Source organism: Pelophylax lessonae, assembly GCF_965119305.1.
Source record: "Pelophylax lessonae genome assembly, chromosome: 5".
Classification (NCBI taxonomy): Eukaryota; Metazoa; Chordata; class Amphibia; order Anura; family Ranidae; genus Pelophylax; species Pelophylax lessonae.
In genome coordinates, this window is record NC_138772.1 from 190,468,323 (window position 1) to 190,482,255 (window position 13,933).

A 13,933-nucleotide genomic window follows, 5' to 3' on the forward strand; every position below is an offset into this window, starting at 1 on the left:
ACAGGGATGATGTATCCAATGCCTGGCCGTTCATTACAGAGCTGTCACCATGACAACACGTTTTGGGAGTGGCCCTTCATCTGGTCATGTGGTGTAGACAGACAGTACGAATATATATAGGCCATTGTTAAGGGAATAACAGCCAACAAGTGTGAGCACATGGACTATGATTGGGCTGTATGAACCTACATCCCCCAGCACTTTATACAGAGGTTCCTTTGTTGTTTCTATATATATAGTGAACTTGGTGTTGAGTTATTCACTTTATGGTCATCACAGAGAACAAGGGGGCACTCTTTACGTTTACAGGAAAAAAGATTTTGTCCCCAAATACGGAAAGGTTTCTTCACAGTAAGAGCTGTGAAAATGTGGAATAGAGGTGGTTCATGCCAGCTCAGTAGATTGCTTTAAAAGAGGCCTGGATTCTTTCCTACATGTACATAATATCACTATGTACTAATATTTATAGGTAAAGTTGATCCAGGGAACATCCGATTGCCTCTCAGGGGATCAGGAAGGAATTTTTTACCCCGCTGTAGCAAATTGGATCATGCTTTGCTGGGGTTGTTCGCCTTCCTCTGGATCAACTGTGGGTATAGGATTGTGTATATGGGATTGTATGGTTGTGTTTTCTTTACTATTTGTTTTTTATTGGTTGAGCCAGATGGACTTGTGTCTTTTTTCAACCTGACTAACTATGTAACTATACCCTGGTGTTATCTCATGCTGAGCTTTGTGACCTCAAAAGCAGACAAAGTGGACCATAATCAACTACTAATGCCTCAATGATGTTGGTGGGAGCCCATACACAGCAGTAAAAAACTGCGGTAAGTACTGAAAAGTTAAAAAAATATACAAATATTTGGACACTTCAGTTTGGTATTAAAACGGAGTTCCAGCCTCGGGGGTCAATTTGAGCTAAAAATACCCCTGGGACAGTCAGGGCTAGTACATTCCATAATGGATAGCCTCTGAACTGTCCCGGGTTGCACTTACCTGTAAGAAGAAATACTTACCTTGAAAATTTCTTCTCCAGCTCTGCCATCTCAGGTGTGGGCAGCTGAAGCCGCAGCGTCCCTCTTCGTGTCCTCTTCTGTGACCTCAGTCCCACAATGCACTGCACCGGCCCCGCTTGTCACTTCCGGTGCAGGCGCGGAATCCCTGCACAGCTTCTGGGCATGCCCAGAAGCTGTTTAGCAGTGAATGCCGCGCCTGCACCAAAAGTGACGAGCGGGGCCGGTGCAGGCGCATTGATTCCTGGGAGCGAGGCTGCAGAGGGAGGAAGTGGAAGGAAGGTGAGTATATTTTCTTCTATAATAAGGTAAGTAACCAAAAAAAAAAATAAATCGGCACTATCCATTTCTCTTTCAGGTTGCCTTCAGCAAGCGGATGGCCCAAAATTGATTTTTTCAACTTTGAGGCCGGGAACTCCGCTTTAAGTTTGATTTGGATGCCAGCAAATGCAGTCACCATCTGGCCTTGCTTACTCAACATTTCCCTTTATTAGTTCTTGTTCCCATGTGTCCTCTGATCTAGCAGTAAAATCATGTTGCATTATTTGTAATAATAAATAAATTAAAATGTCAGCCCGGAGTAAACGCTCCCACCACCCCCCACCACCACTACACACAAACTCTCTCATTGGGGTTGATTTACTAAAACTGGTGAGAAGCCAATCAGCTTCTAGCTTCAGCTTTTTTAGTTAAGTTTTGACAAGCTATAAACCTGGAAGCTGATTGGTTTCTATGCAGAGCCGCACCAGATTTTGCACTCTCCAGTTTTGACAAATCAACCCCATTATGTCTACAGTAAATAGATTGGCATGGCAAGTCAGGTGTAAAGATTTCATTAGCGGTTTTGAAGAAATAAAAGAAGCCACAGGCTTTGAGTCTACAAAAACAATAAAAACTGAAATATCAGTTTGCTATGCTTTTGTACAGTTATGAGTACTTACGGTGATTCAGACTGTATGTTTTCCAAATAATTTGTGACTTAGCTAAAGGTATTTCATATTCTAAAAATCTGTCTCTATACCTGCGATTTCATAGGTAAGACATTTCCCACCTTTCTCACCTTACATATCTACATTATATGAGCACACAGATCAGAAAGTGGGGATAAACATTACCATACTTTTCACAATAACTGCCAGCATATAGCAGTCATCACAGTGATTAATTGTCTGGAAACATTTAATTATTACTTTGATAACATTAGCAAGGATAATTGGTTTACATTTTACAAATTCCAAATAATATATAAAACATATAAATGATATCCATCTGTGGGAAAAGCAGATAAATATTATGCTGGCTAGCTGTCTGTTCATCCGTATTTATATTGACAGTTCTACAGGAATAAGAATTGACAGATCTAAAATTGTTGTCAATCTAGAAGATTCCAAAAAAAATAACAGTCACAAATGGGAATTTATTAATCTGAATCCACTCTCGATCTGTTATAATAGTTCAGACCCCCAGAGTTTACTTTATCATTTACTTACTGTATATTCTCTCTGTTAGGCTCGGTTTCCACTAGTGCGACTTGCGGTGCGACTTGACACATGTCAAGTCGCATGACAAGTCAAAACCCATTGTTTTCAATATGGACCGTTTCCACTGCTGCGACTCAAGACGCAGCGTCTTCAAAATTGCTTCTTGCACTACTTTGGGCCGACTTTAGTGCGATATATCCCTCATAGAAGGTAATGTAAGTCGCAACGAAGTCGCAGTACACGGTTTTGAACGCGACTTCGTCTCGACTTCGTTGCGATTTGCACGGAAGTTTACAGTAAATTTTTTTTATTGTTATGTTCCGCCCCAAATCACATGATCTCTGCACCTCCCAAGAACATCACTTCCCATAGTTAGCAGAGGAGAGGAGAGTGTTATATACAGCAAGCATGCCAAGATCCAGGAAGAATAAAAGAACTTCTCATGATAATGAGGAGATCATTCGTCTGGTCAGAGCTCGCCCCTCAATATACGACACCCGAGACCCCTTATATAAGGACCATGTGAGGAAGGAGAGAGCATGGCTGGAGATTGCAAGGATCTATTTTGAAAATTGGGACTGTCTTACAAGTACAGAACGGACTGAAAAATGTAAGTGTTTCATATATGCAATTTATCACATTGCTGCTTGCCCCCATATGTACAGTACAGTACCGTTATTTTCTTTTTTTCAGTGCACTCCTTACAAACCAGATGGAGAAGCATAAAGGACTGCTATAACCGCTATCTCAGAAAATTACGAGAAGCAAGGAGTGGTTCTGGGTCCTCCAGAATTGTCCCTTATGCGCATGCCCAGGAGCTGGAATTTTTAAGGCCGGTGTTGGAGATGCGAGAGTAAGTTGTCAGCATTTTTTTAGATACTGTAGTTGACATATAAAATATATTAATATTCCTAAAATTTGAAATGTATTCATTATATTTCAGAACCCAAGCAAGCTGGCAAGACTCCTCACTTGGTTCTGAACAGCAGGAGGGGTCACAGGAGGCGGCAGCGGAGGAGGAGGAGGAGGAGGAGGGATGCCAAGACCCTGGTGACCCTGACCCTGATGGTGAGGAATCAGAGGGAGTAATATCAAGACCATTGTCCATTATTGATTCTCCTGCTGCGGTGGAGGCTGAACCAGGGCCTAGTACAGAACAAAGGCCTTCACGAAGATCTTCCTCAAGGTCTTCATCAAGGGCGAATCCTAGGGGTGGTAAACCCATGGAGGAGGTTCTGAAGGTGGTGAAGGAAATGAACGCACACATGAAGGAAAGCATGTGTGATGACACTGCTTTCATGACCGTGCTGTTGGGTATGTGCAAGCAGGTCCCCCCTGAGAAAAAGTATGCACGAAGGATGGCTCTCATGTCAACCGCCCAATCTTTTGTGGTTGGGGAGGCAAGCTCTACAGCATGTATGGAAACCCCCCCCCCCCCCACCACACATATCCCCCCAATTACCAGTACCCACCACCACCACCACCACCAAGTTCACAGTATGGGCACCAAGTTAATCGCCCATACTACGATGAGTATGGCAACATGCCGAATATCTCCAGGCCCCGCATGTTGCACCCAATACCGCCCCCTATTGCCTCCACCCTTGGCACACCAAGACCTTACCAACCTGCTCCCATGCAGGTTACGCCTTTCCCGGAAAGGCAATACCGTCAGGGATCTGCAAGTGATTACCCAAGCCCATCTGGCCCATCAAATATTTCTCATTCTGGGTCCACTGAATCTCCAATTATATACCAGGAATTGTAATTTTTTTTGTTTTTGGTGTTGTTAACATTTTACCTGTTAATTTATTTTTTCATTGTTTTGGTGCTGGTATCTCCAAAACATTGGTGATGTTGTTATAAAAAGTTTATTTTTTTCTAAATTTTGAAAAAAAATAAAAATAAAAAAAATTACCTTGTTACTCTACTCTGTGGTTTTTGTTTGGATTATTTTTGCTTCTATAGTACTGTCAATAATGTGTGTATGCTATATAATTATATCTACAGTAGAAAACAGCAAAACAGAAGGTTAAGCAATGTATTTTTATTATAGCTAGAACTGGAACAATATGCAGACTTTGGTTATAATTGCACAGAAATATAAGGAAAACATAACAGAATTTTATTCAAAATTGGACTGTGTTGGAACGTGTGATACATTATGAAATAGCGTCCAGCTGCCAGGGGACAGAACCAGCAGCAGACATGAAAAAGGATGTGAATCCCTCACGCACAGTAGCACCATTGCTTGTGCCCCTACTGGCACTCAAACTTGCACCCTCCATGTCATTCATGCCACAATCTTCATGATTGTACCCATCACGAAGTGCAACATAGTTGTGAAGAACACATGCTGCTTTGACTGCACATATTGCATTATCCATTTTTAAATTGATAGATGTGTGCAGGAACCTCCACTTGTTAGCTAAAATTCCAAAGGCGCATTCAACAACTCGTCTTGCCCTGGTTAAGCGGTAGTTGAAAACTCTTTTTTCCACAGTCAGAGACCGATTTGAATAGGGCCTTAAGAGATGATGACTGAGAGCGAAAGCCTCATCTCCAACAAAAACAAATGGCTGTGGTGGTCCGTTTGTCCCTGGTAGTGGACAGTCCGGTGGCAGCTGAAGTCCATCTTCCCTCAACATTCTTCCGAATGTGGATCTCGCAAATATGCTCGAGTCTGAGCTGCTTCCATACGAACCTATGTCTACATAGCTAAAACAGTATTTGGCATCAGCCACTGCTAGTAAGACAAAAGAAAAGTATTTTTTGTAGTTGAAGAATTTACTTCCACTGCCAATGGGCTTCAATATTCTAATGTGTTTTCCGTCAATTGCACCAACACAATTTGGAAAATTGCAGTGGTCCCAGAAATATTCTGCTATCTTGCACCAGTCTTCTGTAGTGGGTTTCTTCAGGACCAAATCCTTAAGAACATTCCAGATGGCTCTGCAGGTATCATGGATAATATAGCTGGCAGTAGTTTTGCCAACCAAGAACTCATAATGTAAACTTGTAAAGGTATGTCCAGTTGCCAGGTACCTAAAATTAAAAAAATAATGTTAGAATGATGCATAAACTGGCTTGGACGAAGGTACCTGAGGAAATGAAGGAAGAAGATAGGCAGGAGAAAGACACTGTTGAAAAAAACATGGCAAACATAATCACAACCACTACTACATATATGTTACATGATAATTACATGATAATGTGTCTCTCCAAATGCCTCAGGAGGTAAGTAGGTTGGAAAATTTACCTCAATGTGATAATCAGTCTTTCTATGGGCGGAATACTCCTTCTGAATCTAGTGTTTTGTCTCTCTAGATGTGTGGAGAGCAGAGCCAACAATTCATCAAAACTGTAAAAAAAAAACATATATGGCATTTATCAACATTATCCATGTAAAAAATAACATACATAGAGACATATTTGTTAAAGAGTTGACATGAACATATGTTCTGACCTTTTAATTGACATCCGTGTGTAATTAAAGAATTTGTCTTCATGAGCACGGAGGTCATGATAAAGGATCCTGAACTGGCCTCTCTCTTCCCTTTGGGAGATGACAGGATGGATCCAGAAGCGATGCCTTCTCCTTCTCCGGTCCTCTTCTTCCTCATCAATAACAGCTGCTACAGCAGCCATAATTACTGCTGCTCCAACATACTGCATAGCCAACATGTTTCCTGCAACATACACTACTATTCCAAAACAGGAAATTACATCACTTGCAGGAAAAGGAATTACATCACTAGCAGGAAAAGGAATCTTTTATGTGCAAGTCGCATACATCAAAGTCGCAACAAGTCGTAGCCGCAACAAGTCGTTGTAAATTCGTACACAAGTCGCGCGTTTATCAAAGTACAAAGTCGCTATTGAAGACGCGCGACTTTGAAGTCGCACTAGTGGAAACCCAGCCTAAGGCTGGATGTCCCACATGAGCTCAGAGATTAAATACAAAATTGTCTTATAAGAAAAGGTGCTGTTAAATTTACTTAAAGTGGAGTTCCGGCCTATTTTGCAACTTTAGTGATTCCTGGAGTGCTCGCTATGCTGATCAACAATTGGGCATTTTCAATTTTTTTCGGGGGTCCCTTACCTTATTTTCAGGGCATTTTTGATTGTACTTCCTCCTTCTCCCCCCTCTGTGGCCGCGGCCACCGACATCACTTCCGCCTTTGCATTGCATCCTGGGAGCTGTTTGTCATCACTCCCAGGAGGCTGGAATCAGGAAGAACTCCCAGAACACTCCCTGGAATCAGAAAGAACACCCAGAACACTCCCTGGAATCAGGAAGAAGGACACAGCAGATTACACTACGGCTTCAGATGCCCACATCCAAGATGGCCACGCCCAGACAGCATTTTTAAAAGTAAGATTTTGACTAAAATCCAATACCGTACACCTTGTAAGTATGAGAATAGCGGTTCTGTAAAGGGCGATGGATTCGTATTATAGGGGTATCTTTAGTTAAAAAAGGTATTTGAAGCCAGAACTCTGCTTTAACCAGAACAAAAAAATGCAAGCAGGAAGGTTTTTAAAGTATAACTAAAAGCAAAACTTTTTTTAGTTTTGGATATAATAGAGAGGGATTAGAACACCTGTCAGTTTTTTTATTGCTGTCTCTGCCCCCATTAGGGAGATTGACCCTCTCTATTGGTCCTGTTTACTATTATCATTGAAAGTGAAAGTAAAAGAAAATCCCAAATTTTGGGTTGTCCCCAAACAAGTAATAGTGTGGAAATCTCATATATTTAATAGGGGCACTAGTTCTGGTGGCCTGCGGGGGCCCAAGGAATTCCCTTTATTTGCAGAGATTTCCTTTTACTTCCTGTTTGGCTATGGGACAAGAAGTGAAGCAAAATTATAACCCTCCCTTACTCTATCCAAAATTAAACAAAAAAGTTTTGCCCATAGTACTACTTTAATTGCAGATAAGAGGCAATAAAAGCTTCTTGACTTCCTGTTTGCAAACTTCTTTAGAATGTGCAGTGAGGTGTGAATTCTCGACGTGACTTGGTAACTCATGGACAGGAGTTATGTCATCCTGGGCCAGCCAATAAAGAAAGCCACAGAAGTCAAACCTAAAAGGAGACCAGGTTAAAATGCCGGCTCCGTCTAGCTCATGGAGGCCGCATGTCTGGAAGAGAGGTAAGCATCTTTTAAAAAAGTCAAGGATTTGTTATTTGACAATTTTATTCAATTTCTGCATGGGAATGAGCAGAACTGGCAGTTTTGAGTGAAGAAATTTGGTAGCTTCATTAGAACCTTATTGGGTTAATTGGCAAGGGGTGGTCAAAAGTATAGCAGAGGGGGTACGGAGTGGGCCCTGCCCTGAGGAACATGTTCCAATGTAAAACAAAAATCATAAAAAATCCATTTGCCCAGGAGCAGTGATTTTTTTAAATACTTAAAGTGAAAATGTAAAAATGCCAAATTCCTTTAAATACCATGCCTGGGGTGCCCTAATCCTGCATGTGAAGGGGCACCTCTCTTTGATGTACAGAAAGTGCTGGAGCAGCACTAACATTACAAAGTGGCATTTTTTTTTTTTAAATGGTTGACAAATAAAAGTCACTTTAGAGGGGTCTGTGTGCTGTTTTTAAGAAGTTGGCGATGAAATGTCATTTGTCAGCAATCTAAACTGTATCATTTTATCTTTTTTTTCTTTTTAAATGTCACTTTTGCTGTACCATGAATGACATGCATGCATGAATGACAAAAACAATTTGTGTTCCTCCCCCAAAATGCATACCAGATTCTTTGAGTTTGATATGGATTTTAAGAGGGATCCCCATGCAAAACAAAATGCACGGGGGACCCCTATAAGTCCATAGTAGACCCTTAAACCAAGTATACATCGTGGCTGGCCAGAAAAGGGGGTGGTACCTTGAAAGCACCTTGTTCCCATGTTCAAAAGACCAAAGACCCCTTCCTTACAATGCTAGTTCAGTGGTTTTAGGGGTCTGCGGGCAGGGGGCTTAATAATATCTGGAAACCGCCTTAAAAAATAAGTGGCTCTCTGAGATGTCATCAGCTAAGTAAGGCAAGGGGCGGGGATAGTGTTGACATCATTTGACCATATAAGGCTATACAGTAAACCCCCCTCCATCGCAGGGTTTACGTTCCGGACCCACCCGCGAAAAGTGAAAATCCGCGAAATAGAAAGATCCTATTTAAATACACCCTAGGCATGTTTTGTTAATTTTTAATAGCATTTAAAGGTCTTTAAACAAACTTTTAAGCAATAAAAACACATAAAAGATAGAGAGAGAGCAAGAGCATTGTAAAAACACAAAACTACTGTGCTAACAGTACAGTACTGTATACTGTACAGTAGTAAAAAAAAGAGTACTGTGCAGTATTTGTACAGTACTGTACATACAGTACTGTACTGTACTCAGCAGAAAAGAAGATGATGATAAGCAGCAAATAAGAGCAGCTACTGTCCTTTTGAAGGCGCAGGTTCAGCAGGCGCTTCTTTTGGTGTAGGTGGGTCGTCTTCTTGCTGCTCCATGACCTCCACTTCTACATCAGAGGTGCCTGTGGAGGTACTTGGGGTGGATGTGGCCTTCTTCTGTTTTGTGAAGAACATAGTTATAGGCACTTGCTGGGCGTGTTTCTTCTTTTGGGCGAGGAGGTTCTTGTACACCTGAATGGCTCCATCAATGCTGTTTTGGAACTGCAGTGAATGAACCATGTCAGGATCCCACTCAGCTAACATCTGTTTCAGGTCATTGGCCGTATGCATGACCCTGCCAAGGCGCTCAATTGACAAGCCTTCATCTTCTTCGTCCCCCTCATGTTCCTCCACTTCCTCCTCACTCGCTGACTTGGTGAGTTCTGTCAGATCCTCATCGGTTAGTGGAGCTGAATGGTTTTCAATTAGGTCATTGGGTCATATCCTGAAAACCTTCACCTCCTAGCAACTTCGCCAGCCTAATTGATTTGTCCACAGCTGAATTATGAACTTCGTCAGGAGAGAACCCTTCATATTCATGAATAATTTCTGGCCAAAGCTTCTTCCAACAGGCATGCAGGGTCTCCTTCTTCATCTCCTTGAGGGCCTTTTGTATGTTCTCCAGACAAGTTGCAATGGTGTAATTACACCAGTAGTTCTTCAAATTGAAATTATCATCATTGTTCATGGATTCAACAAGATGATTCAAGGAGTTGCCTTGAATGCTCGTATCACACCCTGGTCCATAGGCTGAATTAAAGACGTGGTGTTGGGTGGAAGGAACTCAACTTGCACTCCTTCGTATGATAGATCCATGGCGTGGCCTCCTGCATTATCCATCAGCAGAAGCACTTTAAAATCAATTCCAAGTTCGGCAAGGTAGACCTTGACAGCTGGGATGAAACAATTATGGAACCACTCAGTTGTGAGGCGTTTAGTCATCCAAGCCTTAGGGTTATGCATCCAATGGACTGGTAGCTGGTTCTTGTTTTTATGCTTCAATGCTCTGGGGTTCTTGGCCTTGTAGATCAGGGCTGGCTTGATCATAAACCCAGCAGCATTTCCACACATAACCAAGGTTACTCTGTCCTTATAAGCCTTGAATCCAGGGGCTCGGGCTTCCTCCTTCATGATGTAGGTCCGTTTGGGCATTCTCTTCCAAAACAAGCCGGTCTCATCCATATTAAAGACTTGCTCTGGTTGGTACCCACCCTTCTCGATGAAACTCTTGAAGGTCTCATTGGTGTACTTTGCAGCAGCTTCTTTGTCGGCAGATGCAGATTCACCTTGCAATGAAACACTCTTCAACTGATACCGTTTCTGGAAGCGGTCAAACCACCCCTTGCTGGCAGAAAAGTCTCCTGATGAAGATATACCTGTACTAGAAGTAGAAGGCTGATCAGGATTGTCGTTGTCTGATTGTTTGCCTTCTTCAGAGCTTCTTTGATTGGCAAAAGTGTCGTACAGCTTCTTTACCTGAGTCCTGATGATGTTACCATCCAATGTGATGCTTTTTTTTCTGCAATCTTGGATCCAAATGGCCAATGCAGTTTCCATCCTAACAATGGTTTTATTGCAGGAAGAAACAACTCTTTTTGCAGCTTGGTTGATGGACAGTGCAGCAGTTGCCCTTATATTCTTGTCATCCTTTTTGATGTATCGAATCGTTGACTCATTCATACCATAATGGCGGGCTACAGCAGCATAACTCTGTCCTTCCTTTATCATATCAAGAAGTTTCACCTTCTCCTGAATTGTAAGGAACTTCCTCTTCTGTTTTGGCTCACCAGAAGCCTTAGCCTTAGATGATGGGCGTTTGGGTGGCATTCTTGCGGGCATTCTTGCTTGTGGTTGGCAAAGGAGCACGGAGCACATCTGCCCATGCTCCGAATCACGTTACCGCCCCCTCTAACGTCACCACGCTCGGTGTGGTCCACGAGCGAGGCATGCATTCCACCGCAGCCTTGCTCTGATTCTCTGATTCACCGCTACATAACCGCGAAATGGCGAAATATTACCGCGATATCCAAATTAATGGGTCCTAATTAAAATAGCGCAAATTACCGGGTCCGCAAAAACTGAACCGCGATGGAGCGGGGGATTACTGTATTTGTTTAGTGGGAAGCTGTCATATTTGGAAGCAGGAGAAATACCACTTCTATATATGATGTTCAGCTCCTGATGAACAGGGGCCATTGGCTCGTCCCTACTCCTGAACTGTTGATTATCAGCCCTGAGCTCAGGCAAAGGGCAGGTGTAAGGTTTACTGGTTCACATCCTGTTTTGCAAAAAATAGTGAGATTTTTGAATGGTTTCAACTTTAGTAGACATCTTTCCCATTTGGAATATGTTACATGTTCCACCCATATTTAGGGTGGAACATGTTCAGCTCCTGCTTCCTCTCCTTCCACTGCCACCCTCCCTGTGATAACAGGTGGGGGATCTTCTCACCACTCTAAGAATTTAAAAACAAGGCAGCCATGCAGGGTGCTGCCCTCCACACGGCTGCATCATCATTCACAGAGTTCTGTGAATGAATGGAATACATCTACTGTTGGCTTGTAGTTCTCAATAAATTGCCAGGTCACTACTGATCACTCTATTAGTTAATTGATTCTTCCTGTCATTCAGTAACTGCCTGCCCATATCGAAGGTACAGGCAGACAATGTACTGAGAGTCTGCAGGATCCAGGTATTGCACCTGCAATATGCTGAATGTGGGTGCAATGCCTTACACGCTGCAGAATAAAAGAACAATGAAGGCACATTTTTTTACCAGCAAAAAAATGTGCATTTCGTATTTCTTGTATCAAAGGCAAACTTAGCCTTTTAAGCAAGTTGGCCTGCCAGTACTTGGATGCCCCCAGGACTTAAGGCACTATTTTGTATTCACAAAACTGGGACGCTCCCCAGCAGCCCCAGAAAAAGAGCAGGACTGGACATCACCAGAGCACAGTCAAGAGAGCACAGTGTGGGGGGGGGGGGGGGGTCAGCATGGCACAGTAAAGGGAATCAGGAGAGTGCAGGGCACAGTGCAGGGAGGGAGGAGGACACACACCAGGGTGGTTTGAAGGGCAAAGTACAGGGGGCAGTGAAAACCTAGGGACAGTGCAAACCCTTAATGAGCCTATTTCTCACAGTGCTACAGGAAAAAGGAAATACAATTTTCCCATTTGTCAGCCAGCAGCACTTCTATGCTAAATGCAGTAACTCAGACTTAGCATAGAGGTGCCTGTAACCTAATCCTTTATATAATGCTAGTTGAGTTTACCTCCAGACAAGCTTGCTTTGTTCACTCTGCTCAGCTCACTGTAAATACCCCCTCCAGGCGCAGTATCTCAGAAGTCCAGCACATCCCCATCCTGCCCACTCAAAGAGCAATGGCTAGGAGGCTCCACTTCAGGTATATTTCCTAGCCTTGCAGGAGAGCAGCTGGAAAAATGCTGGGAAAATGAAGTAGGGTGAGGTACAGGGGTGGAGATTCCAGTCCCGATGTGCAGGCAGTAGACACCAATCCCCCATACTGAGATCTGTGCTCCTGGAGTTCCCTGCTGTGCAGATATGTCCTAATGAGAGAAATGGCAGTAAGCTGGCTTTGATTTCCAGGAGGCATGTCTACGGTGGAAGCAGTGCAACCTTTTTATGGGGCATCAGAGCTGCCCTGGAGGCAATTGCCCCCTGCCCAGCCACCTCTGATCCCCCTACAATACTACCTGTGTACCCAAATCATCTACTAAGGGTAGATGACAGTACAATTCTGTGTGTGCATACAGAGATTCCATCCACATTACTACCTGTGTACCCAAACCAGCTACTAAAGGAAAGTGACAGTACAGTGTTGTTTATACAGTATATACAGGGAAGACATCAACAATACATTACCATCTGGATATCTAAACCACCTACATTCTATACATTATGCATAATCTGGCCATGCCCATTGTTGGCAGAACTTGTTTCTGGATTCTATGCCAGAGTGCCCCAGGCCTTTCATAATCCTGGTCATGCTCACATTTTATCACACTGTCTTGACTTTTTGACTGTTAAGCCAGGCAGATTACCCTTATGGCTATTGTTAACATTTATATATGGTTTAAATAATGAGGGGTGTGGAAAGTGGGCATGGTCAGTAAGATGTCTCCTGACATCTGTTCAACTTAGCTTACTGCACAGGTGTGGTCAATGTTGAAAATAGCTATCGTGATAAAATAAGGGAGGTGTTCTAGGTTAGTTTAGGTTAGAAGGCTAAGTAAGGTTGACGAATGTAGCTTTTGCTAAAATTAGACTTATCCTTTAACAAACATTGCAACCTGGAGGACTTTAACACATGCAGATAACCTTTAGCTGTCTGATTCCAGTTGTCATTTTTTTCCATTGCAGGTAAAGAAAGAATCCAACTGCTACTGGCAACACAAACACTGTCTTTTTCTCCAGTTTTTATATAGGGTTAAATTATTGTAAAATTAACAAGGCATATAGGAAATATAGTAGTATATAAAGAACTCTTGGGCATCTTTTTTTTTTTTTTCACATTTCTTTTTTCTTCTGTATTCTAACTGACCCCCACATGTCCATGCATTGTAGAAAATGTGCAAGTATGTTGCTTGGCAGGTAGTGTGTTTAACATATTTTACATTTCTGAACAGGAATGCACACTTTTTTTTATATATATAATGGTGGTGAGCTGGAATTTAACCCAAAACATATCTTCACAAAAAAAGTCACTAATATTGTTTGCATTACATGGCAAAAATTATTTTAAAAAAACTGTTTACGAGTGAGAGTTTTTATGTTTTAGGGTCTTTAATTTATATACCCTAAAGCTATTTCCAGGAAAATAGGACATACAAGTATGATAAAATACATGGGACTTCAGAAGCACATTGATACTTTATAACTTTACATATTTGAACACCTTCGTCAACTAGTTTGCCTAAAGAATGAGATATGTCATTTTAAAAGGCTTAAAGCAAACT

At 42.3% G+C, this 13,933-nt stretch overlaps 1 protein-coding gene across 1 annotated transcript in view; it reads right to left on the reverse strand.

Moving 5' to 3' along the window:
• The window catches only part of LOC309556459 (uncharacterized protein), a gene marked incomplete at both ends in the record, with an annotated part of 34,025 nt that extends 25,617 nt beyond the window's left edge, over positions 1-8,408 (reverse strand). Inside the window, 2 exons of the mRNA XM_082258919.1 lie at positions 4,770-5,311; positions 8,398-8,408. Of these exons, the coding sequence (XP_082115045.1) occupies positions 4,770-5,311; positions 8,398-8,408 (553 nt within the window). The remainder of the gene's footprint in view (positions 1-4,769; positions 5,312-8,397) is intronic.
• Positions 8,409-13,933: the final 5,525 nt, after the last annotated feature.